Source organism: Pteronotus mesoamericanus, unplaced genomic scaffold, assembly GCF_021234165.1.
Source record: "Pteronotus mesoamericanus isolate MK-2021 breed Mesoamerican mustached bat unplaced genomic scaffold, CSHL_Meso_final scaffold_83, whole genome shotgun sequence".
NCBI classification, from domain to species: domain Eukaryota; kingdom Metazoa; phylum Chordata; class Mammalia; order Chiroptera; family Mormoopidae; genus Pteronotus; species Pteronotus mesoamericanus.
This window is the reverse complement of record NW_026555328.1, coordinates 2,629,101-2,656,155: the sequence shown is the minus strand read 5'-3', so window position 1 is coordinate 2,656,155 and position 27,055 is coordinate 2,629,101. Positions and strand designations below refer to the sequence as shown.

The window sequence follows — 27,055 nt, the reverse complement described above, 5'->3', positions numbered from 1 at the left end:
GCTGATTATAATGTCCCGCTAACAATCCTGTCTGGCTTTATCAGCCATTTGGAAAATGTTGGTAAGGGTGGCCCAGGAAAAACACAAAAACAAAAACAAGCAAAGCGGCACTGAGGCAGGAGGTGTAGACTCTGCCCGAGGGGCAGAGTGGACCTGGGAACCCACCGCCATGCCCTATGCCTCCAGTGTCTCATCTATAAAATGGGGACATTACCCCTGTGGATGTGCTGACGGTCCCTGTGGCCAGGATGCCTAGTCCCTTGTGGCCTCCCAATGTTTGGGGTTACCCGAGGCTCAAGGCCAGCAGTTCAGGAGAAGTTGGATCACACCTTTTATTAAACAGCAGCTAAATTCCCAGCTTCCTCTTCTCCTAATGAAACCACTCCATCCCTTCAACAAACACTGAGCCAGACTCCACAATTCATCAGTGACTTTAATGGCTGGACATACACATGATTTCCACGACTCCCCTGAACTGAAAGCAAAGTGAAAGGTCGCCCATTCGATTCCCAGTCAGGGCGCATGCCTGGGTTGTGGGTTCAGTCCCTGGTCAGGGCACAGACGAACGGTGACTGATGGATGCTTCTCTCCCTTTCTTTCTCCCTCCTTTTCCTCTCTCTGTAAATAAATAAATGCAGGTGGTTTTCGAGCCTGAAGCCTGGCCTCCAGGGAGGGGCAGCTTAATAAGATTGCAAGTGGTTTGGAAACCATGTAGTGAGATTTCTGGGATGGAGATCATAGTCTTCACTTAGTGATGCCTCAGTGGAAAGGAAAAGGTTTAGCACCAAAATCTACACGTTTATCAGCAGCCTGGCTGATTTCAATCATGTAACCAATGAATCACCCAATCGGAGGTGACTCCCTCCACGGTGTCCAGCCTCCCCACCCCGTCCCCAGAGCCCCAGATGCCTGGGCCCCAGGGGGATTCTGGCTGGCTGCTGGGCTCATTTCCTGTGAGCTGGCCTGGAAAATGACCTCTAAGATGGAGCAACTAGTAAGACCAGGATCCCCACATGAGAGAATGCTGGAGAGCTGGCCTGCGATTCTGCAGATGAGCTCTGGGGCAGAGAAAGGGAGGGGGAAAGCCCATCTGTGGCCGGGTGAACCTGGAACTGGGTCCGCACATACCATATACCACTCACACAACTAATGACTAACAACCGAAGGAGAGAAACAAAACAGAACAGGAAAACTGAGCCGGGAATGGGCCACCCAGGGGCTCTGGCCCCAGTCCGTGCGGTGTGTCTGTCCATCACGCCCACAGTAGGGCGGAACCAGCGTTAGGAGGGCCGGTGCTCTCCAAACTTGAGGGTTTCCTCTTCGGCCTTCCTTCTGAACAGCTCCGGGTCCTTTGCTAGCAGGTCAGCGAGCTCCAGGCGCAGGGGCCCCCCTAGCTTCAGCTCCGGTTCATGCACCAGAATGTTGAGGGCCTCCAAGACTGGGGAGAGAGGCCAGATTAGGGCATCAGGACGGAGAGAAAAGTCCGGGGAAGGGGGTGGTGGCCGCCCAGTCCCAGGTCCCCCGGAAACTCTATGCTCACTGTTTGGGGGACCCCCAAGGAGGTTCCATCTCTCAGGATGACCTGACAGCCAAAGCAAATGCCCCTCCCAGTCCTGGCTGAAGATGCCAAAAGCCCTGACTGGTTCTGCCAGTGGTTTTCAAACTATGTTCCACGGTGAGACACGTGGGGTGTCTGGGTTCCGCTCCCTTTTCAACAAGAACCACTCATTTTCCTGCTTGATATTAGGGTCTCAAATAAACTTAATTTGGGAAAAAGGGTTCTGAGGCTAAAGTCTGGGAACCACGACAGCTCGGTGGCTCCTGATCTTTCGCAGATGCCTCTGGGAACCTGAGGAAGACAGGGCCAGCCCCCCAGGCACATGCATCTGCACACAAGCATGCAGTTCTGAGATAAGACTACTTCGCAGACCTCCGAAGGTCATCCAAGGAGCACTCCCCACCCACCCCCCGCCCCAGGATCCTTGTTGCTGGGGTAAAGAACTCCTGAGCGGGTCCAGTGGCAGACTGACTTAAGCCACTAGCCACAGGGGATTATCTAGATTTAAATTAATTCAAATTAACTACAATCAGGAACTCAGTTCCTCAGCCGCATTGGCCACATTTGCCACATTTCAAGTGCTCGACACAGCTGTGCACGGCTAGGGACTATGGAACTGGACGGCGCAGCCACATAGCATTCCCAAGACAGCACAGAGTTCCGCTCGACAGCACCGCACTCATCAGCCGAGCCGGCTCCGCATCCCAGCGCTGCCTGCCCCCCGCCCCCCCGCCCAGGCCAGCTGCGTGACCATAGGCTTCACCCCCGTGTCTCAGTGTGCTCATCCACTGAATGGGGCTAATCGGGCACTGCTGGTGGGGCTGGTCCGGGGACTAAATGAAATTGGTGGGTGAAGCCGTAAGTGCTTAATTGCTATGGATTCTCATCACTGGGCCAGTCCCCTCAACTGTCCTTTAGGGCACTGAGTGCTGAAACGGAGCAGAGACTTCGCCAAGGTCCGCAGACAGAGCAGCAGCCTTCTTGAAGGCCTGCCCTCTTCTTCCCAGCTGCTTCTCTCCCCCAGCCCACGTCTGCCACACCTACCCAGGTGTAAAGCCAGAGGTAACAGCAGGTATCTCAGGACACATCCCTTCCATTTCATGCCCCAACTCCACCGAGACCCATCAATTTTATCTCCTCTCTTTCAAACTTTTCTAACCCAAAATCAGCCCCGTGGCCCCTCCAGCATCGGCCCCTCCCGGCAGGCGTGGCCCCGCCCACCTTGGTAGGCCTTGGTGTAAGGCTTCCAGTTCTCCTTGCTGATGATGGGTAGGCACACCCGACCGTCAAGGTCCACGTTGGGGTGGTAGATCCGGGTTGTGAACGTCAGCGTGGGGGGCATGAGCGGATACTGCTCAGGGAAGTTGATGCGCAGGGAGAAGGCCTTGAGGTTGTAGGGTGGCTTCTCCTGTATGAGAAAAGGGGTGAAGCGCTGTTCCGAGGCAGGGCTGCCCTGAAAGGATCGCTTTCCTCCTGGAGACTTGGTCTGTTTCGCCCTTTCCTGCCCCGACCCCAGAGTCCCAGGCCTCCTCTGCCCCTCCCCGCCCCCCGCCTAGGGAGAATCATGACAGGCACCTGCATTCATGGATTAGTGGGAGAGTGGAGTCACCAACGAACACTGGCCTGTGGGGAGGGGCTCCCCAAAAGTCTGACCCTGGCTTTTGCTGTGTAACCTGGGCCAGGGCTCCCATCTTCAGGCCTCATCTTCCTCATTTGAAAAATGCGTAAAGTTTGACTAGATGAGCTCTAAGGACCACCTCAGCTTTTTCTTTTTTAATCGATAACAAACTTTTCCCCAGTGTTATTGAGCAATAATTGAATCACTATATACGTTTAAGATGTACAGCTTAATGGTTTGATTTACATATATTGTGAAATAATTACCGTAATAGGTTCCACTAACACCCATCTTCTTATACAGACACAATAAGAAAAGAAGAAAACAGAAAAAGTTTTTCTCCTTGTGATGAGAACTATACTCCCTTAACAACTTTCCTGTCTTATCATACAGCAGTGTTAACTATAGACATCATGTTGCACGCTACATCCCGAGTACTTATTTCTATCTTGTAACTGGAAATTTGTACATTTTGACCACTTTCCTTCATTTCCTCCTCCTTCCCTGTTCTGCCTCTGGTAACCCAAGTCTGAGCTCTTTTTCTGGGAGCTTGGGGTTTTCTTGTTTGTTTGTTTTCTTCAATTCCTCTCGTAACTGAGATCATACACTATTTGTCTTTACCCATCTGCCTTCAAGGCCCATCCATCTTGAAGAGGGGAAAGACACACATCATCCTCTGTTAGCAAATATAGGAGAACACCATTATTGGGGGTGAGAAAATGGGGAAAGTGAGGAAATCATAAGAACTCAGGCGGTTGGGGATGTAAAATAGGGCAGCTACTGCAGAAATCTGTATGGAGGTCCCTCAAAAAATTAAACAGAATTACCATATGACCTAGCAACTCCATTTCTGGGTATATACTCAAAAGAATTGAAAGCAGGGACTCAAACAGGTATTTATTCGTACACCCATGATCACAGCAGCATGACTCACAACAGCAGACGTCTGAAACAGCCCATCCATCTAGGAACGAATGCACAAGCAGCATGTGGCATGTGCGCACAATGGGATGCCATTCAGCTTTAAAAAGGAAGGACATTCTAACACATGTCACACCATGAACGGACTCTGAAGACATTACCGTAAGTGAAATAAGCTGGACCAAAAAAAAAAAAAGGAACAAATTCTGAATGATTCCACTTTTGTGAGCTACGCAGAATAGTCGAATTCATAGGCGTACATTGGAAAATTAGTCACCAAGAACTAGAGGAGAGAAGGGATGGGGCGTAAGTGTTTCACGGGTACAGAGTCTTGGGAAGAGGAAAGGGCTCAGGAGATGGATGGTGGTGATGGCTGCACAAAAATGAGGATGTTCTCGGGGCCACAAATCCAAAAACATAAAAAATGGTTAAAACGGTAAATGCTGTTACGTGTCTTTTACCGTGATTTAGGACATAAAGATGCAGGGGCTGGAGTAGTGACCAAGAGTCGGAAGCTTCTAGGACCCAGCAGGTAACCCTCCGGAGTCTAAGCAACCGAAGGCTTGCTGAACACCTACTCTGTGCTGCCCTGAGCCAAGCACATGACACACATTAGCCCATGCAGCAGAGTGTAAGGGGTTCCGTGGGCTTCGGAGCCACATTGCCTGGGTGTGAATCTTGGCTCTGCTGCTCACTAGCTGTGTGACCTTAGATAAGTAACTTAACCTCTCTGCGTTTCCACAGGGGAATAATAATACGCTTCTTCATAGGGCTTACGTGAGGATTAAGTGAGTTAATTTATGCCAAGGGCCTAGAACAGGGCCTGGCACTTGGCAAGCACTACGTATGTGTCACTTATTGTAAGTATTATAAAAATGCATGACAGTCAGCATCTCCACTTCCAGATGAGAAACTCAAGTTCAATGTACATAACTTGCCAAGGGCCACAGTGGCCATGCTCAGATGGGAACTCAATGCTGTCGACTCTGTCTCCACACACGAACACGACTCTATTCCCCAAGACAGACGAACCCGAGAACTTGAGTGACCCCAGCCAAGAGCTGGTGTCCCAGTCCAGGCTGGTGCCAAGTTTCAGACCTTTTCAGAACCTTAGTGAATGACAGGACAAGGCAGAGGCAGCCAGAACGACATACATACTCAAGCACAGTGAAGGTTTTAAGAGACCTCCTCTTCGTTAGCAAAAGGCAGAACAGAAGCCATAGTGGCCTTGGGTGTGTCTGAAGTAAGAGATGTGGTGACTACTGGGCTGATGAAAGGTCTCGGCTTCTTTGTTCCTGATACCAAGAAGGGGCTGGGACCTGGGAGGCAGAGACAGGGCCAAGGGTGGGGCCGCACGGAAGGCTAAAGGACTCTGGCATCTTATCTGTGACTTCGAAATCTGAACAACACTATTCTGATATAATTAATGAACATTTCTGTGTCCATTCTCCCTGACCCCTTCAGGATATTGGATGAAATATGCTTTATTTTGACAACCTTTTACCGACGTCTCTTGTGCCTGAGATGTCAGCTTCACTGGCGGTCTTGATATAACAAATGTCTGGAGAACACTTTGAGGTCCGCATAATTTGGGAAACTACTCTTTACCCTCTACCAGCCATGGAAAACAGGAAGTTTATCCCTATCCCTTGACAAAGGTCCAGGAAATCTTTTTTTAAAAGAAGATTTTTATTAACTTATTTTTAGAGAGAGGGGAAGGGAAGGAGAAAGACAGGGAGAGGAACACTGACCTCAGAGAAACACTGATCTGTTCCCTCTTATACGAACCCCGACCGGGGACTGAACCTGAAACCCAAGCCTGCGCCTTGGCCAGGAACCAAACTGGTGACCTTTCAGTTTGTGGGATGACGTCCAACCAAGTGAACTGGACCAGTCGGCTTTTTTTTTTTTAAAGAATAAAATCTTACCATTTACGACAGCATGGATGAGCTAGAAGGTATTACGCTACGTGAAATAAGTCAGAGAAAGACACATACCACAGGATTTCACTTATCTGTGGAATCTAAAGATCAATATAAACAAATAAACAAAATTGAAACAGACTCATAGATACAGAAAACAGACTGATGGTGGCCAGAGAGGTGGGGGTTTGAGGGACTGGGTGAAAAAGGTGAAAGGATTACAAAGCACAGACGGGTAGTTACAGGATTGTCATGGGGATGTAAAAGTACAGCACAGGGAATACAGTCAATAGTATTATAATAACGATGCATGGTGCCAGGTGGGGACTGGAAATAGCAGGGAAACCCTTTTAAAGTATGTGATTGTCTAACCACTAGGCTGTACACCTGAGACCAATACAAGATAACATTGCATGTAAACTGTAATTGAAACAGTGATTAATAAGTAAATAAAATGTAAAAACAAATAAATTTAGCTACAAAAAAGAGATTCCCCCCCCCCCTTTTTTGGATGCTTGTTTGTCTGCTAAAGTTTCTATGGTGGGCTTGGTGGCTACTAGTTTGAGGAAGGGGTCTCCTCCTAAGTCCAAAACCCTTTTAGCTCCTTCTGCCTCAAGCTCGGAAGCGATCAATCCAGAGAGAGACCCCTCTACCCATGAGAGAGGCAGTAAAACAAGGACTCTAAGGCAGGGAAAACTCTTGCCCACTCCTACCCACCCCTGCCCAGGCCCCTGGCCTAAGTCACCCATCCCAGGGACACTCACGGGCAGGAGGAGCACATGCCACACCAGGACGTTGTTGTCATCACTGAACAGGTTCCGCAGGTACCAAGGAAGAGCCTTCTGAAGATCCTCCAGCTCCTGAGGGGCAGAGCGAGGGGGCAGTGGGCCTACTCTCCCCTACTCCAGCTGCCTCCCCCGCCCCAGCACAAGCTGCCCTAAGTCCCAAAGTCAGAGTCTCCGTTTACTGAGCGCTTAGCATGGGTCAGGCCCGGTGCTTAGTGCTCTAAGTGACATATCGATGTTAGCCTCACATGGCAATGTCAGTGCTGGGTGAAGGGAAGATGAAGGTCACTGCTTCCAGATGTTACAACTTAGGAGTCAGCTCTCTTAGGAGTCTTTTGTCCTGAAACCATCCTCTAGTCCATTTTCTCCATCCTCTAGGCCTTTTCCTAGAGAGTCAAAGCCCCTAAGACCATCCCTCCCTCCCTCCCTCCAGAGCATCCACTGAGGGTCCAGCATGACGGCGTGTCCCCACTGTGCTCACGGCAGCAGAGGCATCGCCCTGTGCCTGTCAGACTGCCCCCCACCCCCAACCCAGGGTGAGGGAAGGGAGATGGCTCGGACTGACCATAGCAAAGCAGAAAAGTCTATACAACAGGCAAAGAAACAAGGGGACGGGAGGGACCTCTCTTCCTAGAAATGCCGGCCAATCACCTAGACATTACCGAATTCTCCCCACAGCCCTTTCCAAAGCATCCTCTACTAACACCTGACCAAGACAGGGCCCAGCCATCGAGGACTTCATTGGAGCAGTGAAGGAACCAAGGGTCTGACTATGTGGCCAGTGTGTGGAGAGGAGGGGGCAGCAGGAAGGAGAGGAGGGGGCAGCAGGAAGGCTTCATGGAAGATGACACTGAGCTGGGCCACACAGAATAAAAGGAGCCCACCCTGCAGAGAAGGGAGAGGCACCAAGGCAGAGGGCCCAGTCAGAGCAAACGTGTCCAGCGTGTCTCATACAAGGTTAATAGTTATTACAGGAAAAGGGTCCCATGGTCGAATGTATTGGGAAACACTAGGCTAAACAGATTTCTCTATGGCAGGACTTCTCAAGTCTTTAATATGCTATTGTGTATTGTGACACTCTAAGGTGTGAGCCCACTGCATGCAGTACTTCTCAAACGTATTTGACCAAGGAACCTCTCCCTTTTGGGGTCCATCCTGTGGCACAACAGACCTTTTCTTTGGTGGGGGGGACAATTTAAAGATTCAAAGGCATTCAAGAGCAGGTCATATCTTCTGGAACACAGAATGGATATAACCACTGGTTCTATACTAAGGGCAACTTTAGCATCCCCACCCCCGCCAGGGCAATGCCTACAACCAATTTTAGTCGTCACAAATGGGGATGCTACTGGCATTTAGTGGGTAGAGGCCAGGGATGCTCATAAACATCCTACAAAAAATTGCCTGGCGCAAAATGCCAATGCTGACGAGGTTGAGAGACCGCAGTGTTAACAAGGGCAGAGAGAAAGCTTCCCACAGCCCATCCACAGCTGGGGAGGGGTCCCTTAACACTGTGGACCACCTGAACTTCACCGGCCCCTATATATAAACACACCCCTGTTCTCCATTCAGTGCATGCTCTGTCTCTTTTCATGCCAACAAACTGCTTCTGCCCAGAGTCTATGACCCTCACTTATCTTTTACCCCAAACTAGAAGCACCTGCTACTCCAAGTTCTAGTTTCAATATTACCTGTGACTCTTGCAGCAATGAAGGCCAAGGTTGAATGGAGAAGCTGTGGCACGGACATTTCCCAACTTACTTCAGCTGGGCACACTTGGACTTTATCTGCTAGAAGTGGGTTCTGCCAAAACTTTCCCCAAACCTGAGACTGTGGAAACCCAAGCAAGGACACACAGCTCCTTTCTAAGGCCTGTTAGGAAATCACCCAATTCAGAGAAACAGATAATGAAAGTAGAGAGGCCACTGAAAGAACCTGCAGGCCAGAACCCCATCCCCCGAACTCAAAGCCTGCTCCCTCACTTCCTACTGGGTGACCCTGACAACCGAGTGGGTCCCTCCGGGCCTCAATTTCCTTATCTGTAAAATGGGTGTATATGGCTTAGCTCACAGGGCTCTGTGAGAATTAGATGACAATAACTAATGAAAACTGCTGGGCACGTAATGGTGCCAGTGAGTTCAACACCAAATAACAGCTCCTTGCACTTTCCTACTCAGCTGCCCCATTTTGCTGCCAACCTCCAATTCTGGGCTATGTCTGTTCCAGGTGCCCCAATCTGGGACCATCTTCCTCCCAGACGCTGAAGGTATCAGGCACACCCTGTCACTCCCCCGTCCTCCCAACTGCACATTGGAGGGGCACCTTCAGAGAGTCAGGGTCTAGGGGGCCTCAGACCCACTTCACCAAGACTGCTCTTCCTTCCTCATCTATCTCCTGGCTCCAGGCCAGTCCTGAAAACACCCTGGGTTTTCCCACATCCTGGGGGAAATCCGCCATTCCCCATTCTTCCAGACATCATTTCAGGTTGTGTCCCTGATTGGAAAGAAAGTTGAGCAAGGACAGGGATTTTGCTCATCCCTGAACAGAAGCTAGCACACAGCAGGCATTCAACATTTGTACAACGAATGAATGCATGCCACCTACTCCAGGACACCTTCCAGGTCCGCCTTGGCATCTTTTTCTCCCCAGAACACCCAAGGAACATTGCTGCCGACTTCTACTCAGCACCCCAGACTTCTCCTCGGGACTCTAGTAATATAGGTACCAAATTAGAGGGCGGGTCCCGGGCTATTACAAGACAAGGACATTGTCCTGGTTATATCTCTGTTCATAACCCACCCCACCCCATCTGGCTGCTGGAACCCTTCGGCACCTGAGACGCAATGCAATTGTTATCATAAGTTCCTGGCAGGTGAAAGGAAACTGAAACCAGGTTGAGGCACCGGCGCATCCCTATCTTCACTACGGCCCAGGAAGCCAGCGACACCTCTGCCCGATCGGCTCCTCGGCACCCCCAAGACTTCAGCCCTGGCCCCTCTCGTAGACCTACTCTTCCAGTAGGAGAGGGAGGGGATATCAAGGTTCAGCCAGCCCCAGAACCCGGACAAACAAATGCGCTCGGAGAGCCCCGGGGAAGGATGGAGGAAGTAGGGACTTGGGGGGCGGGGGGCGGGGGCGAGGGGAGCTATGAGAAAGGGGTCAATCAACACGCGATTACCTTCGCCACCCTCTTCCTCGCCGTCATCTCGGGGCCGAGTGTAGGCTCCGGCGACTCCAGCGACAGTATACACCAGCTGGCAGCCCGGGCGCGCCCCGCCCCCAAGCCCCCACCTTCGGAAGCCCCGCCCACGCACTCGCGGGGAGCCCCGTGAACCGGCTCCGCCCGCCTCCGCTGATAACGGGAAGCCGCCGAGGGCAGAAGACTACCGGGCCTGGCCGGGGCCCCAGAGCGGTGGGCTCGTATCCCGGAAGTCGCGCTCTTTGTCCGGCACGCAGCTTGGCCGGACCCGGAGTCCCGCTGGGGGGCGCCGTGCACCAAGCAGCGAGCGCTCGGGTGCGCGGCGCTGGAGTCCGCCCATCTGCGTGCTGGTTTCAGTCTGTCGACCGAGGCCGAGCCTGGGCTCCCCCGTTCCCCCGCTGCCCCAACACACACTCGCCCTAAGTCTTTACAGGATGCTGGCAGCTCCCGACAGCGCGCTCGGCGGACTCCACCCTCAAACTGCCGCCGTGAGCTCTCCCAGCGAATTCCCGGAGCTGCTTGGACAAGTCGTTTCCCCCATCTGGGCCCCGTGCCCCATCTCTAAACAGGGGTCGGGGACAGTGTAGACTATTTGCCTTCCAAGGGCCCCTCCCCCGGCAGTTTGTGCGGTCCAGCCTTCGGTGACAAATTGCGCGGTCGTCTCTCCCAGATGACGGCTTGGTGGTGAGCAGCACCGCGAGGAGACGCTGTTAGACCCATCTTCTCTTGCTTTGGGGCTTGGGTCCTTTACTAGGTTTACTATTTAGTATGTGCCTCCTAGGTGTCAATTGGGGAAACAGTTGGACTTCAGGAACCTCCAGGACGGACTTCAGGAACCTCCCTTATTTCACCATCCGTCCTTTACAACCTGCAGGGGCACAAGGGCAGAGACCCGTTCCCCCAGCCCGGAGCGGAGGCCACCGTGGGAAGAGCAGTCCCTGAGCAGCGATCAGCATTCGCGGAAGAATGTACTAGTAATAATGAGACTCTGGGGAGGACTGAACCCATCTTCCTCACCCCCACCGCTTTCAGTCCTGATGAGAAAAGAAATCGGCATGTTTCGAGCCCCTCTTTTGAGCTCGGTGCTCACCACCTCATGTAGTTTTATCTAAGTGTCGTGGAACCTGGAACCGAATGACTTTTCTGTTCGGATGTGTGATGTATTTGCAGAACGATTAGTTCTGTTTAATTCAAGTCAATAAACTTTAACCAGGTATCCCCTCCCTTAATCTAAGTAGTGATGAGGGAACCGAGGTGTTTGACCCTACCGCTGGTCATTCACCTCAGTTAACATGCATTTTGTACTACTGAGTGTCAGGCACTAACTTCTAGGGAATAGCACAATGAGAAAGTGGGGTCCTCCATCCTGCCCTCATCACTCCACTCATAAGAAAGTAGCCCTTGCATTTTTATTTTATGTATTTCTTTATTTACTGGTTTGAGAAAGAGAGAGGAAGGGAGAGAAGAGATTTGTTGCTCCACTCGTTTATGAATTCATTGGTTGATCCCAGTATGTGCTCTGACCAGGGATGGGACTCGTAATCTTGGCACATCGTCTATGAGGATCACACGCCGATCAACTGAGCTAGCCAGCCAGGGCAACCCCTGCATTTTTTAATGCAAAATGGTAAGCAGGAGGATGTAGGGAACGACCTGGTGCTGTGATAGCCTGGAGGAGGGTCACTTGATGCAGCCTCAGAAAGTAGCAAGTTTTCCTGGAAGAGATAAAAACCCAGGTGCATTGCAAGGTGTGGTGAGTTAGCTAAAGTAAGAACTAAGGATGAGGGTGTTCCCAGACAAGGGAACACTGTGAGAAAAGGTGTGGTGGCAGCACTTACGGAGACCGAAAGCAGCTGCCTAATGTGGAGCAGAGTCTGTCCAAAGTTTTGCGACTCTCCTTCCTTTCTCTTCCAGAAACGCTGCAAAGTGAATTGAATTCAGAGTCATGCCTTTAGCCCAGCTTCCCATCCTGGGATGGATCCTAACTGCCCGCACAACTGGGAGACCCATGTACATGGCTTTCTTGCCCTTACACAATGCACAGACCTGTGTGTGTGTGTCAGAATGAGCCCCTAGGAGACCTGGATTCTAGTTCCACATCTGCCCTCAGTACAGCATGGCCTTGGGTGCGCCCTGGGACCCCCCACCTGCTTCCCAGGACTGCTGTGAGGCTAAGCTCACAGAAGTGGAGAGCTTTGAAAATTGTAATTCCCAGGATAATCAGAGGATAATCAGAATTCAATCCCAGCTCTACTATTATTGTCTGCCTAACCTTAGCCTGTCTGTGCCTCCATTTGCTCATCTTTAAAATGGGGCTAATGCTAGTGAATAGAGTAATGAATTCAGTTTGGACAATAAGTGATAGTTATAATCCTAATAGAATGTTCACCTTTGTATGCCTGCAGCATATCTGGAAGGATACAAGATCCTACGAGTGTCCCTGGGGAAGGTAACTGGGTAACTGAGTCTGGGAAGGGAAGGAAAACTGTTCACTATAAACCCCATTTCCTTTTAAATTTTTGAGCAATGTGAATAAACTACCTCTTCAAAACCGGAAAACATTGAAATTTAACAATATTCTCTTTTTAAAACAGAAAGGTTTTTACATCAAAATTTTTATTCTTGGCTTCTCTTGAAAAGTGAGGCCCTTGGCAATACCAGACCCACAATCCCTGTGGCAATGCTTGTCTGGAGCGCCGTCGGGGCTGCTCCTTTCAAGGAGGAACACAGGCCCCCGGGGGCACTGCAGTCCTCGCCTCTCCAGGTTTCTCCTGGCCTGGCCAGCCTCCCGTGCTGTCTTAGCCACCCAGCCCTGTAAGGAACCCCTGCGCTGGAGTCTTTTTGCACTTGCTAACTTCCTATCGCTTGGTCCCTCTCTTTTCCTTCCTTCCCCCGGGTCAGGGTTCTCCATGTCATGTGATGGCTCTAGCCTTTGAAGACACTGATGGACACCTGCCTGGAAGGTGTAACTAATGCCTGGTTCCTGCTCCGGACCCTTCCAGGAACTTTGCAGGGAACATTGTCATCTTCCACCTTTGGATGAGGCAGGAACTTACTTTTGGGCAGTTCTGTCATTGCCAGGGTGTGACAGAGACCATCTGAAAAAGAGTTGGGGTAGGGGCATACATTTCAGGCACTATAGACAGTCTGATACCTCAGCAGTATGTTTAAAAATGACAGTAAATACATTTATGTTTGGGTGTTAGAGATGAATCTGGAGGATACTTAAGAACCTGATAGAGTAGTTATCAGTTTGGTATAAAAAAAATAGTTGTCTGTCACCCAAAAGGGGCCAGGCCCAGAGCAGGTCTGCCCCCGGCCAACCTGTGGTGTGTAGGCTTTTGACTTTGTGCAGGAAAAATTTCACAACCCAAGTCCAGCTGATTTTGAGAGTATATTTACTAAAGCTGGGGACAGCAGAACAATGGAAGGGCATAGAGTAGAAGCAGCAACAGGGCTTACTCTCCTTTGGCTCCTTAGAAATGTAGGAAAGAAGTGAGCCAGACTGGGCTGCAGGAACTCACTGAAAAGTAAGTCAGGGACAGAAGTGAGCCACAGTGGGGCTGCCGTGAGCTCACTGGAAAGTCAAAGGAAAGGAGGTCCTTGGAGACAGGTTCAGGAGGTAAACCCTGGGACGAGCTGCTGCTGCCTGCTGCTCCCTTGGTTGCACGTCTCATGGGGACCCCTAGAGTTTAGGAGAAAGATAGTAAAAAGCTCATGCCCAAAAAAAGACATAGGCACGTTCCAGAGAGAGCTCTCACTGGCATGCTTTGTCTTGGGAGTTTTTCTCTCTTTTCTTTAGACAGGAATCTTAGGGGAGGTCTTAGGGGTGAGACTTAACAGAATACTCATTAGTTTTCCAGGTGTATCTTTCAATATGTTGACTCATCAAAATGAGTGCGTAAGGGAGTTTGGGATCGTTGTCTGGTCAGCTTCACTGTTTTACTTTTATGTTGAGTCTGTCTGGCTCTAATCAGGTTATTGTTACATTTGGCCTTGGGTTTGATGGGCACAAATGGCATTATATTAGTTTCTGTTCTCTTTCTCCCTGACCTGGGTGATTTATGCTATGTATTCTCTGGTTAGGGAGGAGAGGTATAAACCACTTGCTCTCCAGTGTTCTTGGTTAGGGAAGATAAAGTCACTAGCTGGCTATAAATTGTTCGAATTGTTTGGCCTTGTTGAATTATCTTGTCTCAGTTTCCCCATTCCACTTGCCAAGAAATTTCCTACTATCCTGCCTCAGTCTACACACAGCACATCCTTTTTAGACTGCCTGTCTTCCTTTTTAAAGTAACTCAAAGCATTTATTATAGAATCTATCCTACATAAGGTAATCAAGAAGAGCTGTCAAGTCATGTTAGCAGCTATATCTTCAAGATCTAGCTCCCTGCTTGGCACGTGGAAGGCGTACCCCGCTCACCACAAGCACCCACGCCCTCTGCCACAGCTGCCTGGGGAAACAGCTCCCTAAGTCAGGTGGGGGCAGCGCTCAGGCACGCTCTCCAGCCCGTGGAAGCCCCGGCGAGTGCGGAGCTGGGTCTCCTGTCTGCCTTTTGTTGTTTCTGAGTTATTTTACAACTCTATACGTTGTAGTGACTCATAGCATTCAAAATAATTCTTTTTTTAAAAAAAAGAACTTTAAATTGTATTATTTAATTACAGTTTACAGTCAATATCATTTTGTATTAGTTTCAGGTATACAGCATAGTGGTTAGATAATCATATACCTATTTCACCAGCCCCCCAACCCTCATCTTCTCTGACAGCTGTCAGTCTGTTCTCTGTATCTATGACTCTGTTTCTATTTTGTTTGTTTGGTTTGTTTATTAGATTCCACATATAAGCAAAATCATATGGTATTTATCTGTCTCTGACTGGCTTATTTCACTTAGCATAATACTCTCCAGGCCCATCCATGCTGTCACAAAAGGTGAAATTTCCTTCCTTTTTATGACTGAGTAGTATTCCACAGCTTTTTCATGCATTCATCTACTGGCCAGCACTTGGGCTGTGTCCAAATCTTGGCTATTGTAAATAATGCTGCAAAGAATATAGGAATGCATATATTCTTCAAATTAGTGGTTCAAGTTCTTCGATAAATTCCCAGAAGTGGAATTACTAGGTCATGAGGCAGATCCATTTTTAATTTTTTGAGGAAACTCCATACTATTTTCCACAGTGACTGCACCAATCTGCATTCCCACCAAAACTACTAGAGGGTTCCCTTTTCTCCACATCCTTGCCAACACTTGTTGTTTGTTGACTTATTGATGATAGTCATTCTGGTAGATGTGAAACAATATCTCATTGTGGTTTTAATTTGTATTTCTGTGATGATTAGTGACATTGAACATCGTTCATATATCTATTGGCCATCTGTATGTCCTCTTTGGAGAAATGTCTATTCAGGTCTTCTGCCCATTTTTTAATTGGATTGTTTGGGTTTTTGGTGCTGAGTTGTATATGTTCTTTATAAATTTTGGATATTAACCCTTTATCAGGCATATCATTGGCAAATATGTTCTCCCATTTGTTGGTTGTCTTTTCATTTTGTTAATGGTTTCCTTTTCTATAATTCCATTTTTTTTATTTTGTTTCTCCTAACAAAATAACTCCTATAGACATGCAAATTCTTTCTGTCTAATAGAGGTTTAATTGGCTTCCTTTCTTCCCACCCCGTGGAAAACACAATTTTGCTTCCATTACATATTCATTTATAGATAGACTATACTCTCTATATAAATATGTCTGTTTCAGAGTCCCTTGATTCTTTTTTTAAATATTTATTTATTTATTTATTTATTTTAGAGAGAGGGGAAGGGAAGGAGAGAAACACCTATGTGAGAGAGAAACACTGCCTCTTGCATGCACACATGCCCCAACGGGGGACTAAACCTGCAACCCAGGCACCGGCCCTGACCAGAAGTCAAACCAGCAACCTTTTGCTTTGCAGGGCAATGCTCAGTCAACTGAACCACACTGGTCAGGGAAGAATCCCTTGATCCTAACACCTGCCTGGCTGTCTCATTGATTAATGAGGAGAATGAAATTTTGTGTCCATTTGATATCTGTACAAGAGTCATGATTTTGCCTTTTTTCTGAAAATTATCTTTAGTGACTGTAGATTAACCGGTAATGCTGCTTAAACTGATGAGGACTTCTGGTCAAGATGGAGGTGTAGGTAGACACACTTCACCTCCTTGCACAACCATAAGAAGGATCACAACTAATCTCAGAACAAAGAGCACCCAGAACTGACAGAAAAGTTGAACTGTATGGAAGTCCGACCACCAAGGATTTAAAGAAGACGTATTCATCCAGGCAGGAAGGAGGGGAGGAGATGGGGAGCTGGGGCGGAGAGGACGCAGTGTGGTGGCAGTGAGGCAGCTGTGGCAAGGCAGCGGCAGGGCCAGCAGACCGAGCAGTCCCACATTCACGTGTGGGGGATAAAAACTGGGAAGGATGCCTGGGGAGTGAGCAATCCCAGCCCCAGGCCAAACTGCACAGCCCAGGGTTCCAGCGCTGGGAAAATAAAGCCTCACAACTGCTCCTTGTAAAGACCAGTGGGAGCTGGAGGCAGCACAAGAAACTGCCAGTCTCTCAAGGGAGTCTATTTAAAGGACCTGCATGGTCCTAGAAAGTATGCAAACCCACCGACTTTGGGAACCAACCTGAGGGCAACAGCTAAAGGGGTGCCAGTCACATACAGAAAGTGGGTGAAGTGCCTGGAAGGGGGGCAAGTGCCGAGCAAGCCTCTAGCAGCCAGGCAGTTGCATTGTCTTCTGTCCAACCCTTCCTACACATACAGAGCCACAAAATGGGGAAGTGGGTGGCCCCGCCCTGGTGAATACCTAAGGCTCTGTCCCATACAACTTAACAGGTGTGCTAAGGCAGGGAGTCAAAGCAGCTCTACCTAATACACAGAAAAAAACACAGGGAGGCTGCCAAATTGAGGAGACAAAGAATATGGCCCAAATGAAAGGACAGGACAAAATCCCAGAAAAAGAACTAAACGAAATGGAGATAACCAACCTTTAAGATGCAGAGTTCAAAACTCGGGTGATCAGGATGCTCAGAGAACTCACTGGGTATGGTAAAAGCATAAGGGAATAAATGAAGGCTACACTAAGTGAATAAATAAAAATCCACAGGGAACCAACAGTGAAGGTAAGGAAGCTGCAGTTCAAATCAATGGTTTGGCACATAAGAAAGAAATAAACAGTCAACTAGAAGAGAATGAAGAAACAAGAATTCAAAAAAATAAGGAGAGAATAAGAAGATTGTGGGATGTCTCCAAAAGTGCCAACATCTGAATCATAGAGATGCTAGAAGAAGAGGAAAAGCAAGAAATTGAAAACTTATTTGATAAAATAATGAATGAAAACTTCCCTAATTTGGCGAAGGAAATAGATTCACAAGTCCCAGAAGCAGAGCGAGTCCCAAACAAGTTGGACCCAAAGAGGACCACACCAAGACACTTTATAATTAAAATGTCAAAAGTCAAAGATGAAGAGAGAATCTTAAAAACAGCATAAGAAAAGCAGAGAGTTACCTACAAAGGAGTTCCCATAAGACTCTCAGCTGATTCCTCAAAAGAAATTTTGCAGGCCAGAAGGAGCTGGCAAGAAGTATTCAAAGTGATGAAAAGCAAGGACCTACAACCAGAATTACTCTATCCAGCAAAACTATCATTTAGAATGGAAGGGCAGATAAAGTACTTCCCAGAAAAGGTAAAGCTAAAGCAGTTCATCACCACCAAGCCCTTATTATATGACATATTAAAGGGACTTATTTAAGAAGAAGGTGAAGATCAAAACTATGAACATTAAAAAGGCAACAAGTTCACAACTATTAAGAACTGAATCTAAAACAAACAAACGAAATAAGCAAACAACCAGAACAGGAACAGAATCATAGGTATGGAGATCATTTGGAGGGTTATCAGCAGGAAGAGGGAAGGGGGAGAATGGTGGGGAAAGGTACAGGGAATAAGAAGCATAAACAAAATCGACAGAGGGAGGTTAAGAATAGTAGAGGAAATGGAGAAGCCAAAGAACTTATATGCACGACCAATGGACAGGAACTGGGGGGGATTGCTGGAGGGAAGGGGGTACCAGGTGGAGGGTGGCAAGGGAGGAAAACTGGGACAACTGTAATAGCATAATCAATAAAATATACTTGAAAAAAACCCTGATGAGTGGTTTATCCCTTTGGTGAGGGAAACTAGGTATCCTGCGATGAGGTGGGAAGTGAATTCCCATCAACTGTTTTGTACTTTTAAATTTTCCTTCCATGTGAGTAACTATCCATTCAAAGCTATAAACAAATACAATATTTTTTTTTAAGAAAATTAATTGAAAGGAGAGAGAAAAAAGTAACAAGTATAACCCAGCCATGAAGAATATGGGATTCAGGGTCAATCACACCTGAATTTAAAGCTCTGACATTTTCTCAGTTATTCTGGGCAAGTTACTTAACCTCTCTAAGTTTCAGTTTATACATAAAATGGAGATCATAATACCTGGCTTCTAATGTCCTTGTGAGGATTTTGTGAGATTTTAATTTGAAAAATTTTAGCCCAGGACTTGCCATACAGTGAACACTCATAACAATCCTGGACCACAATAATATAAAAATCAACATTTTCGTCTTCATCACTATCGTCATCATCAAATCCACAGTCCCCCACACACACTGGATGAACCCACTGAAGAGGTGTCAAGCAGGTTCAGGAGGTGCTGAATCACAATAAATCACAGATTGAGAAAGCTTTTCCTTTTTCAATTTCTTCTGACCTTCCTTGGTTTCCCAAGGACAGAGTATCAGTTTGGTGCTAGTCTGTCTTTCATTCTTACATGTTAATTTCCTTTTTCAACAAGGAATGACAAAGTACAAAGATTTCAGCAGGCAGAATCAGCTAGAAATTAGTAACACCATTCTCTTTTCATGACGTTTCTTCCTTTTGTGATTGCCAGTTAATTTATATGTATTATAGAAGAGATCCTATAACCTGATGTGAAAACAACTCCAATAAGTACTACAAAGGGGAAGGACACGAACATTTGAACAGAGGAAACATAACTACTCAAAAAACACAAATATTTAACCTCATTAATAATCAAGGAAATGATTGGGATGCCAATTGCTTACTTATTCAATGCACAAGGTTGATAACAATGTCTACTTTTTCTATTTTTCTAAATGTACTCAAATGTGCTATTTTTAGTAATAAAAAATGAGTCATTTCATAAAAACATAGAGAGCATGAAAACTTCTGCCAATGTGGAAATCATAAAAAGCATGAAAATGAATCAACACTTGTATGGGCAGCAAGGCTCAGATCCCTGGAAGCCAGTTCCTATTATTTTGGTTCCAGAGTTTCATTATGGGATTGTCCATAAAGAAAAGACTGTCCCTGACTGACACTGTGACAATCTCCCAGGTATCGGGATATACATACACATATATGTTTATGTTAATGTCTGCATTTTTTTTTTCAGGTAGACTATGATCCCAGGAGAGGACTCCTATGATGCCATCATCTGAGAAGGCCCCGTGTGGTCCTCAGCTGGTACAGATGCCCTTGGTGTTGAAGAGGCTGCAAATCTACATAAGTGCTGCCACAAGACAGCAGTGTCCCTGGCTTTCTGTAGCTGGCTCCCTGGGGAACCTGAAGTGGGTCCTGTCCTTTAGACAGAGCCAGAAGGACATTTTTATGATTTGATGCAGAACAGAGTGTATCTCCTGCTTGCTCAGTTTATAGCCTTGAGGCAGCTCGCACAAAGCTCAGGATGCACATGAGCACATGACCAGAGCAGAAGCAAGACAATCTCCCCAAATCAAATAATCATATTAGAATGACTAAATGAGGGGACTGAACTTAAATCTGATAGCTTTGTTCTGCATATTTCTTGTTTTGTTTTGTTTTGGTTTCATAATGTTGTTTTACTGAACAAAAATGTGGAATATAGCAGAGCCTAAATTTACAGGGCAAAAGCAGTTCTCTGAAACTTGAACTCTGCTAAACAATCTGTATGAAAGCAACTCTACGGAAAACAATATACAAGAGGGAAAAGTAGAACAAGTTTCATCTGAAGTAACAATGTAATCAAATGGCAAATTTGGTTGTCAATTTATTCATTCGTAGCCTTTCTCTATCGCAATTCAGTGACTACATAGGCTTTCTTTTCTGGTACCAAATTCCCCTGGGCCCTATTCCTTTTATAGGTGCCTTCATTCCACGGCTGCATCCTGACTTTCAGAGGCCCTAGGCAGTTTTGCCTTGGGGCGTCCCTTCTTCCATTAAGAAGATTAAAAATTATATCTTATTATTGCATTGTATAAATAAGAATATAATCCAGATCAGATTCGTTATTACATTTATTTTTTTCTTCTGTAAATTTTAAAAGCAATTAAAATTAAAGCATTTTGGTAGTCCCGTAAAAGTATCCTGGGCTCGAGGCCCTGCGTCTGCTGGGCCCTGATTCATTCTATTAATAGTGAGGGCTAACGATTTCCCATTTACAAAGGAGATGTCAAGTTTCCTTTTTTAAGTACGTGTATTCAAGTAAACAAAGCAAGTTCATTAAATACTATTGTATTAGTCAGCCTGGGCCACCATAACAAAATGCCATAGATCAGGTGACTTAAACAATAGAAAATTATCTTCTTACAGTTGTGGAGGCTGGAAGTCTGAGATCAGGCTGCTAACATGGTAGATTCTGGGGAGGTCCCTCTTCTTGGCTTGCAGATGGGCTCTTCTCTTTTTGGAGAGAGAGAGAGAGAGAGAGAGAGAGAATGTATGTGTGGCTCTTCCTCTGCTAACGCCACAGTTGTATTGGATCAGGGCCCCACCCCACAGCCTCAGTTAACCTTAATTACCTCCTAAAGACCCGGCGTCCTGAGGAAAGCCCACTGGAGATTAGGGCTTCAACATATGAATTTGGGGGGACACAATTCAGTCCATAGCAAATATGAAAGTACATAATAGTGTGAGACTAGAGCAAAAATGGAAACCATTCAATTTACAGATGATTGGGGTCTAGGAAGAGAAGGCCTTGTGGAGCCAGGATTGGAATTCCTGAGTGTTCTGGACCCTTCAGGACAGTATGCGTTGAGGCACCTGGGCTCCTGTGGCACACTTCCAGGAATGGGGTGATCCCTTCCCCGTGGCCGCAGGCCTGCCCAGGAAGGCAGGGCTTAGCCCATAGCCTGTGTCGCCAAGCCCTGAGGCCCAGGGAATCAGCTTCCCAGAGGATCCAAAGGACTTCAGAACTGCATTTTGTTTTCATCAGACACTGCCTTACACACCATTCCAAAAGGCCCAGAAAGGAGAATATGCCTTTAAAGCCAGGCAGCACACCTTAGAGAGGAAGGAAGGAAAAGAAAGAAAGAAGGAAAGAGAGAAAGAGAGAGAGAGGAAGGAAGGAAGGAAGGGAGGGAGGAAGGGAGGGAGGGAGAGAGGGAGGAAGGAAGGGGGAGGGAGGGAGGGAGAAAGGAGTTATGAAGAAGAGCTAACCAGCATTCTGTCCAGGGGGCCTCATCAAAGGCCCAAAGACTTCTCCTGTCACCCAGGTAAACACGTCCTGATCAGAGGACTCCCCCTGAGGTAAAAAGAAGAGGCACTGGCTACCCCACCCCCCCAGGGTTTTGTTCTCTTTCACTTTCCCATTTTAGCCCAATGGAGAAGAGGCTGAGTGAGGAGAGAGTCCAGAGGCCTAGCAGGAGAGCCAAAGCCACCAATGGGCCAGCTTTCTGGGTCAGCTCTCTGGATGGCAAGCTGCAATGGTGGTGGGAGGTGAAAGTGTCCTTCTGTGAGCCCAGAGCTGTTGCCACTAGTCTGAGCTGCACCGTGGCCTGAAGCATGGCCCAGGAAGGCCCTAGGGAGCTTCTGACTAAGCAAAAAGACTCAGCTAGGTTTTGTTATTGGTCCAGACAGGATCCAAGTGCTCAGTAGTTGCCAGTCAAAAGACAACTCTGAGATGATTTTATGAGAAGGACACACCAGAGATTGTCCTCAGGGCAGCATGCCCCTGAACAATGCATCGAACCCATCTTTATGAGGGGAAATCATGCCTAAATGTCCAGGCAGACTCTGTCATGGCATGTATGGGTGGGGACATTGCAGCGCAGGCACGGCCAGAAACATGGCTGTACCTATATTACATGTTCGAAAACGTCAGAAAGAATATGTATGCAGGATAGACTATATTTGCAACATATATAACTAACAAAAGACTGACATCCACAAAGAATTCTAAATCAAAAGGAAAGCCCAATTGAGAAATGGACAAATATCAGTTAAGGTAGGCTAATAGCTATAGTAGTGCCATCTACAATAGAAGCTGTAGAAATTTATTTTTCACTCAGGTAAAATCCAAAATTGATGTTCTCCATTAGAGGAGGCTCTGCTCCACAAAGCCACACAGGCACCCAGGTGTCAGACACAGGATGATCCTCAGCATGAGGCCTCCGAAGGCATCCTGGATGTTAAGGTACCAGCAAGCAGATGAAGGAGAAAAGACAGTTTCATGCTTAGGAGGATTTTCAAGGCCAAGCCTTGAAATGGCTCCTGTCACTTCCACCCACATTCCAATAGCTAGATGTCAGCCACAGGCTCACATAACTGCAAGGGGAGATGGGAAATGTAGTCTAGCTCTGTGCCCAGGAAAAAAAGGAAATAACTTCGATGAACACAGTGAATCAGTTTCTGTCACAAGACAGTTCACCAGAGAAAAGTACAAATGGACAATACACATGAAAAAGTGCTTGATCTCATGAGTAATTAAAGGAAATAAAAATTAAGACCATAATGAGACATTATTAGATCGGCTAAAAGTTTAGATTATGACAACACCAGGTGTTGGGAGAGTTTGATGGATTCGTAGCTTTTTGTTTTAAACGCCCCATATTCGTGCCACTGGGGAGGGAGAGATTCCTGCCCTGTAGTTAGGGGGAGGGCTGAACACATGACACCAGACGTAGGAGAGATCACAGCTGGTCATTGGTCACATATGTTTACAGCCTGAGGGAGGAGGACTTCAAGGTCACACAAGGCCGCACAGAGGCTGCACACAGGAACAGAGCCAGCAACCAGGGGCTGCAGGAGTCAGGCTTTCTAGTTCCAAGAGGATGAGGTGCCCCCTGGTTCCCGTGGGAGGAGGTGTGTGATTGGCTTGGTTGACTAATTCTGCAGGCTGGCAGGGAACTGAAACCCGGTTCTCAGAGGTAAGCAGGAGCTCTGCCTGGTCCCCTTGATAAGGAAGGTTATTTGGCTGCAGGACCTGATCTGAGGAAGCAGAGCGGGGAGGGGACTTGCTGTTGAGCCATTCACGTCTCTCCTGGTTTCGCCCACTGTCAAGACAGCACACGATATTGAGCCTTCAGTTTAGGTCTGTGTTAGGGTTATCCAGAAAAACAGAACCAACAGAGTGTGTGTGCGTGTGTGTGTGTGTACATACACATATACACATACATATATAAATCAGTGGACAATGAATAAAACAGATTGCCCTCTATAATGTGGATGGGCTTCACCCCATTAGCTGAAGGCCTTACTAGAACAAATACCTTGTCTCTTTTTCTCTTTCTCTATAGATAGATACATAGATAAATAGCAGATAGATGGCAGATCGATAGATAGATAGATTGGTTGATAGATGGAGAGACAAGCTACATACAGATACATAGATATCTCTCAATAGACAGAAGCAAAACAAGTTTTAAAACAAGAAGGTACAATCCAAAGAGGACTAAATTCACAGCTGAGTAAATAGTCCAAACCTAGGTTTTCTATCCAAAGAGGTGATAACAGAGAGTTGGATGCAAAGGTCAGAGACAGATAGAGAACCCAAGCAGGCCACTGAGTGGGAAGTGCAACAGCGGGCAGACAGCAGGGAACCTTTTGGAACCAGGATGCAGTTAGGGAGCCGGGGGATCAAGCCGAATGTGTCTCAATGTCAGATCAAAGAGATAGTTTGTGATATAACCATACAATGGAAGGTTATGTGGCTGTTAGGAAGAAGGAGACAGAACAATGCCCTTACACTTAACTGAGTAAGAAAAGAATAATTATGTGTGTGGAAGAGGTGTATAAAATTATACAACTTTATAAATAAAGAGGAGTGTCTGGGAGAACACACTTGCAACTGTTATCAGCAATTGTATCTGGAATAACTGTTCATTTTATAAATGTCTACGTTCTCTGGAAATTTTTAACGAAACGTATATATGATATTGCAGCAATAACTTTGACAGAATAATATAAAATTTCCTTAGAAGGAAAGAAATGAGACCACTTAAAACACCTGTAAAGACTCATCACATGTCTCTGTCTACCCAGAAAAGTTTTGTATTCCTTGGCCTTCCAGGGTCTCCAAATACACTGTGTGAGTGGGTTCTGGGGTGTTTGTGTCTGAACGATTATTTGGATCTAGTTCCTGTCTTTGTTTCTCGTCCCCACCCATCTTCCACCAGAAGACTGAGGGAAGATGAAAAGAAGAGGGACTATTTTATTTTATTTTGACGAGAACACAACATGAGATTTATCTTCTTAAGATATTTTAATTGTACATTGTTGTGGACTATAGGTACAATACTGTACAGCAGATCTAGAATTCGTTCATTTTATTTAACTGAAACCATATGTCTGTCAATTAATAAATGCCCCTACAGCCTCTGATAACCCCCATTGCAATCTCTGATTTTATGAACTTGACTATTTTAGGTATCTCATATAAGTGGAATCACATAGTATTTGTCTTTCTGTGTCTGGCTTATTTCATTTAGCATAATGTCCTCAAGGTCCAATAGGTTGTCTCATATCGCAGAATTCCCTTGCTTTTGAAGACTAAGGAGTTCCACGTACGTATCACATTCTCTTTACCCATTCATCTGTTGGTGGTCATTTAGGTTGTTTCCTCCTCTTAGCTACTGTGAATAATGCCGCCACGGGCACGGGAGTGCTGATATCTGAGAGGAGGGTGTTTAGCAAAGAGGGCCAATGAATGCAGACTTCCCATGGGTTCCCGGGAAGGCTTGGTCCCTGGAAAGTTGAGTGGGAAAGAGCCCATGTGAGACAGACTTGTGAGAGAGAGAATGAATGAAGATGTCAGTGGAGCATTGGCAGCAGGAACACCCACCGCCCCTTCACTCATGGCCACCAAGTCTATGTCTCCTCCTCACCCAGAGAGGGCTATGTTTGCAGGAAATAAGAGACAAGGTTCATCCCTGGCTGGTGTGGCTCAGTGGATTGAGTGCTGGCCTGCAAACCAAAGGGTTGCCAGTTCGATTCTCAGTCAAGGCACATGCCTGTGTTGTGGCCAGGTCCCCAGTATGGGGTGTGCAAAAGGCAACCACACATTGATGTTCTTCTCCTTCTCTTTCTCCCTCCTTTCCCTTCTGTCTAAAAATAAATAAGTAAAATCTTTTTTTTAAGAAAAGGAAAAGACAAGGTTCAGTCAGTGGTCCATCTTTATTTGCAAAGCATCCACAGCCCCTCAAAAGGAAAAGCCAAATCTCAGCTCTCAGAATGGCAGAAACATCCTTACACAAACACATGGTGAGAACATTAATGAGACAAACATCAGGATGACAAAGCTGATTCAAAGAATGATGCAAGAAGCTGGTGTGTGTGTGTGCGTGCGCGCGTGCGCAGTGAAAAAGAGAATTCTTGAATAACAAAGCTAAATAGCTACAAAACCGGCTGCTGCCTTATAGGACAATAAGACTATAACCTTTTGACTTATGGTTATTGTCTCTTCCAAATGTTTCCATTTCACTCTCATCTCAACCACACCAAAAAAATAAAAATTTTTTTTGTATCTTATCCATTTTGGTAGGTCAACATCTGCCATGATTGACTCTGGGCCTTGACCATCATAAATAAGAAGTCAACGAAAATCTTCATCACCTAGAATGGTATTTCTCAGTCGGGGTTCTGAAAAGGGGATTGAGTGCTAATGCCCAAGTCATTCTTTCTCATCAATCCTCAACACCTCTCTGCATCTGGAGTAGTCCTAGTTGAGTCCTGCCTGTGGAAGAACTGAGAAAATTATCACTCAAATGATTCTCTGTGTTCTGAGAATCAACTGACCCAGATTCTTCTGCCTTACTTCCAAGTTTTGTATAATTTTTCTTTCAAGGAGAAGAAAGCGTTCACCCCCAGCAACTTGAACCTTCAGTATCTGAGGACTGAAGTAGGAGAAAAACATGATAAAATGTTCTGAGTACAGAAAGAGCTTTAGTGAGACATTGAACCTCGTCCAACACCAGAGTGGAGAAGCCATGTACACAGAAAACATGAGGGAAAACGTCCCTGAGGGCTCATCACTCCTCACCCACCAGCACGGAGGGTTCTCATGCCAGAGAAACCTGAGACCTGGGAAGGACTGAAGGCACAGCCCTAAGCTGAACACCCGCACCAGGGAGGAATTCTCCAAACACCTCAATTAAGTCAACCTCCGGCCATTCTTCTGGGGAAAAGTGCTAGTGTCTCAGTCGGGCAGAGCCTCAGCTTCAGCTTCTTTAGGCAGGAGAGTCTCCACACAGCAGACACACCCTCTAAATGCCCAGAGCGCAGGGATGGCACCGACCTCTGAGCTGAGATGGCTGATGGCGGTAGACCCACAGGCTGGGAAACCTCTCCACTGAGCCTTTTCCACCCTGAGACTTGGGTCCACAGAGCCTCAGACTCCTGCAGCAGGGCACCCAGGAGGCTCAGCCTGCTGCCTGCCTCAGGACAGCCCCCGTGTACGCCAGTGATTTATAGAGGTTAATGTAACCGAATGCAAGTCCGGCTGCCTGCCGCTTGGAAAGCCAATACTCAGGAGGCAGGGGCCGAGGTAAAGGACGGTGGTTTCTTTTCAGATGCCAGCCATCTGGGAGATGAGGGACTCACGTGTCAAAGCCCATCTTCACATCTTGGTGGAGGTGGGGGTTTTTATAAGGAGCGAGACGGGAACAGAACAAAGAGATCAAGGGAGGGGGTTGAAAAGTTCTCTGGATGCAGACGAGCACAGTCCATTCTGATGAGGCAAGTGACGGTCCAGT

General features: G+C 47.0%; 1 protein-coding gene across 1 annotated transcript; it reads right to left on the bottom strand.

The window, feature by feature from the left end:
• Window positions 1-375: 375 nt before the first annotated feature.
• Window positions 376-10,069, bottom strand: UBE2L6 (ubiquitin conjugating enzyme E2 L6). Its single transcript, XM_054563608.1, has 4 exons — window positions 9,983-10,069; window positions 6,784-6,879; window positions 2,780-2,966; window positions 376-1,438 (listed from the first exon to the last, which is right to left on the bottom strand). Exons 1-4 carry the CDS (start codon window positions 10,007-10,009, stop codon window positions 1,281-1,283), a joined length of 468 nt encoding a protein of 155 aa, XP_054419583.1. The 5' UTR covers window positions 10,010-10,069; the 3' UTR covers window positions 376-1,280.
• Window positions 10,070-27,055: the final 16,986 nt, after the last annotated feature.

Bases quoted from the DNA above. Each gene is read 5' to 3' on its own strand.
- UBE2L6 (XM_054563608.1), bottom strand. From the start codon at position 10,009: ATGACGGCGAGGAAGAGGGTGGCGAAG. The intron at 6,880-9,982 runs GTAATCGCGTGT...TCTGCCCCTCAG, and splicing joins CGAGGAAGAGGGTGGCGAAG to GAGCTGGAGGATCTTCAGAA. The intron at 2,967-6,783 runs GTGAGTGTCCCT...TTTCTCATACAG, and splicing joins GGCATGTGCTCCTCCTGCCC to GAGAAGCCACCCTACAACCT.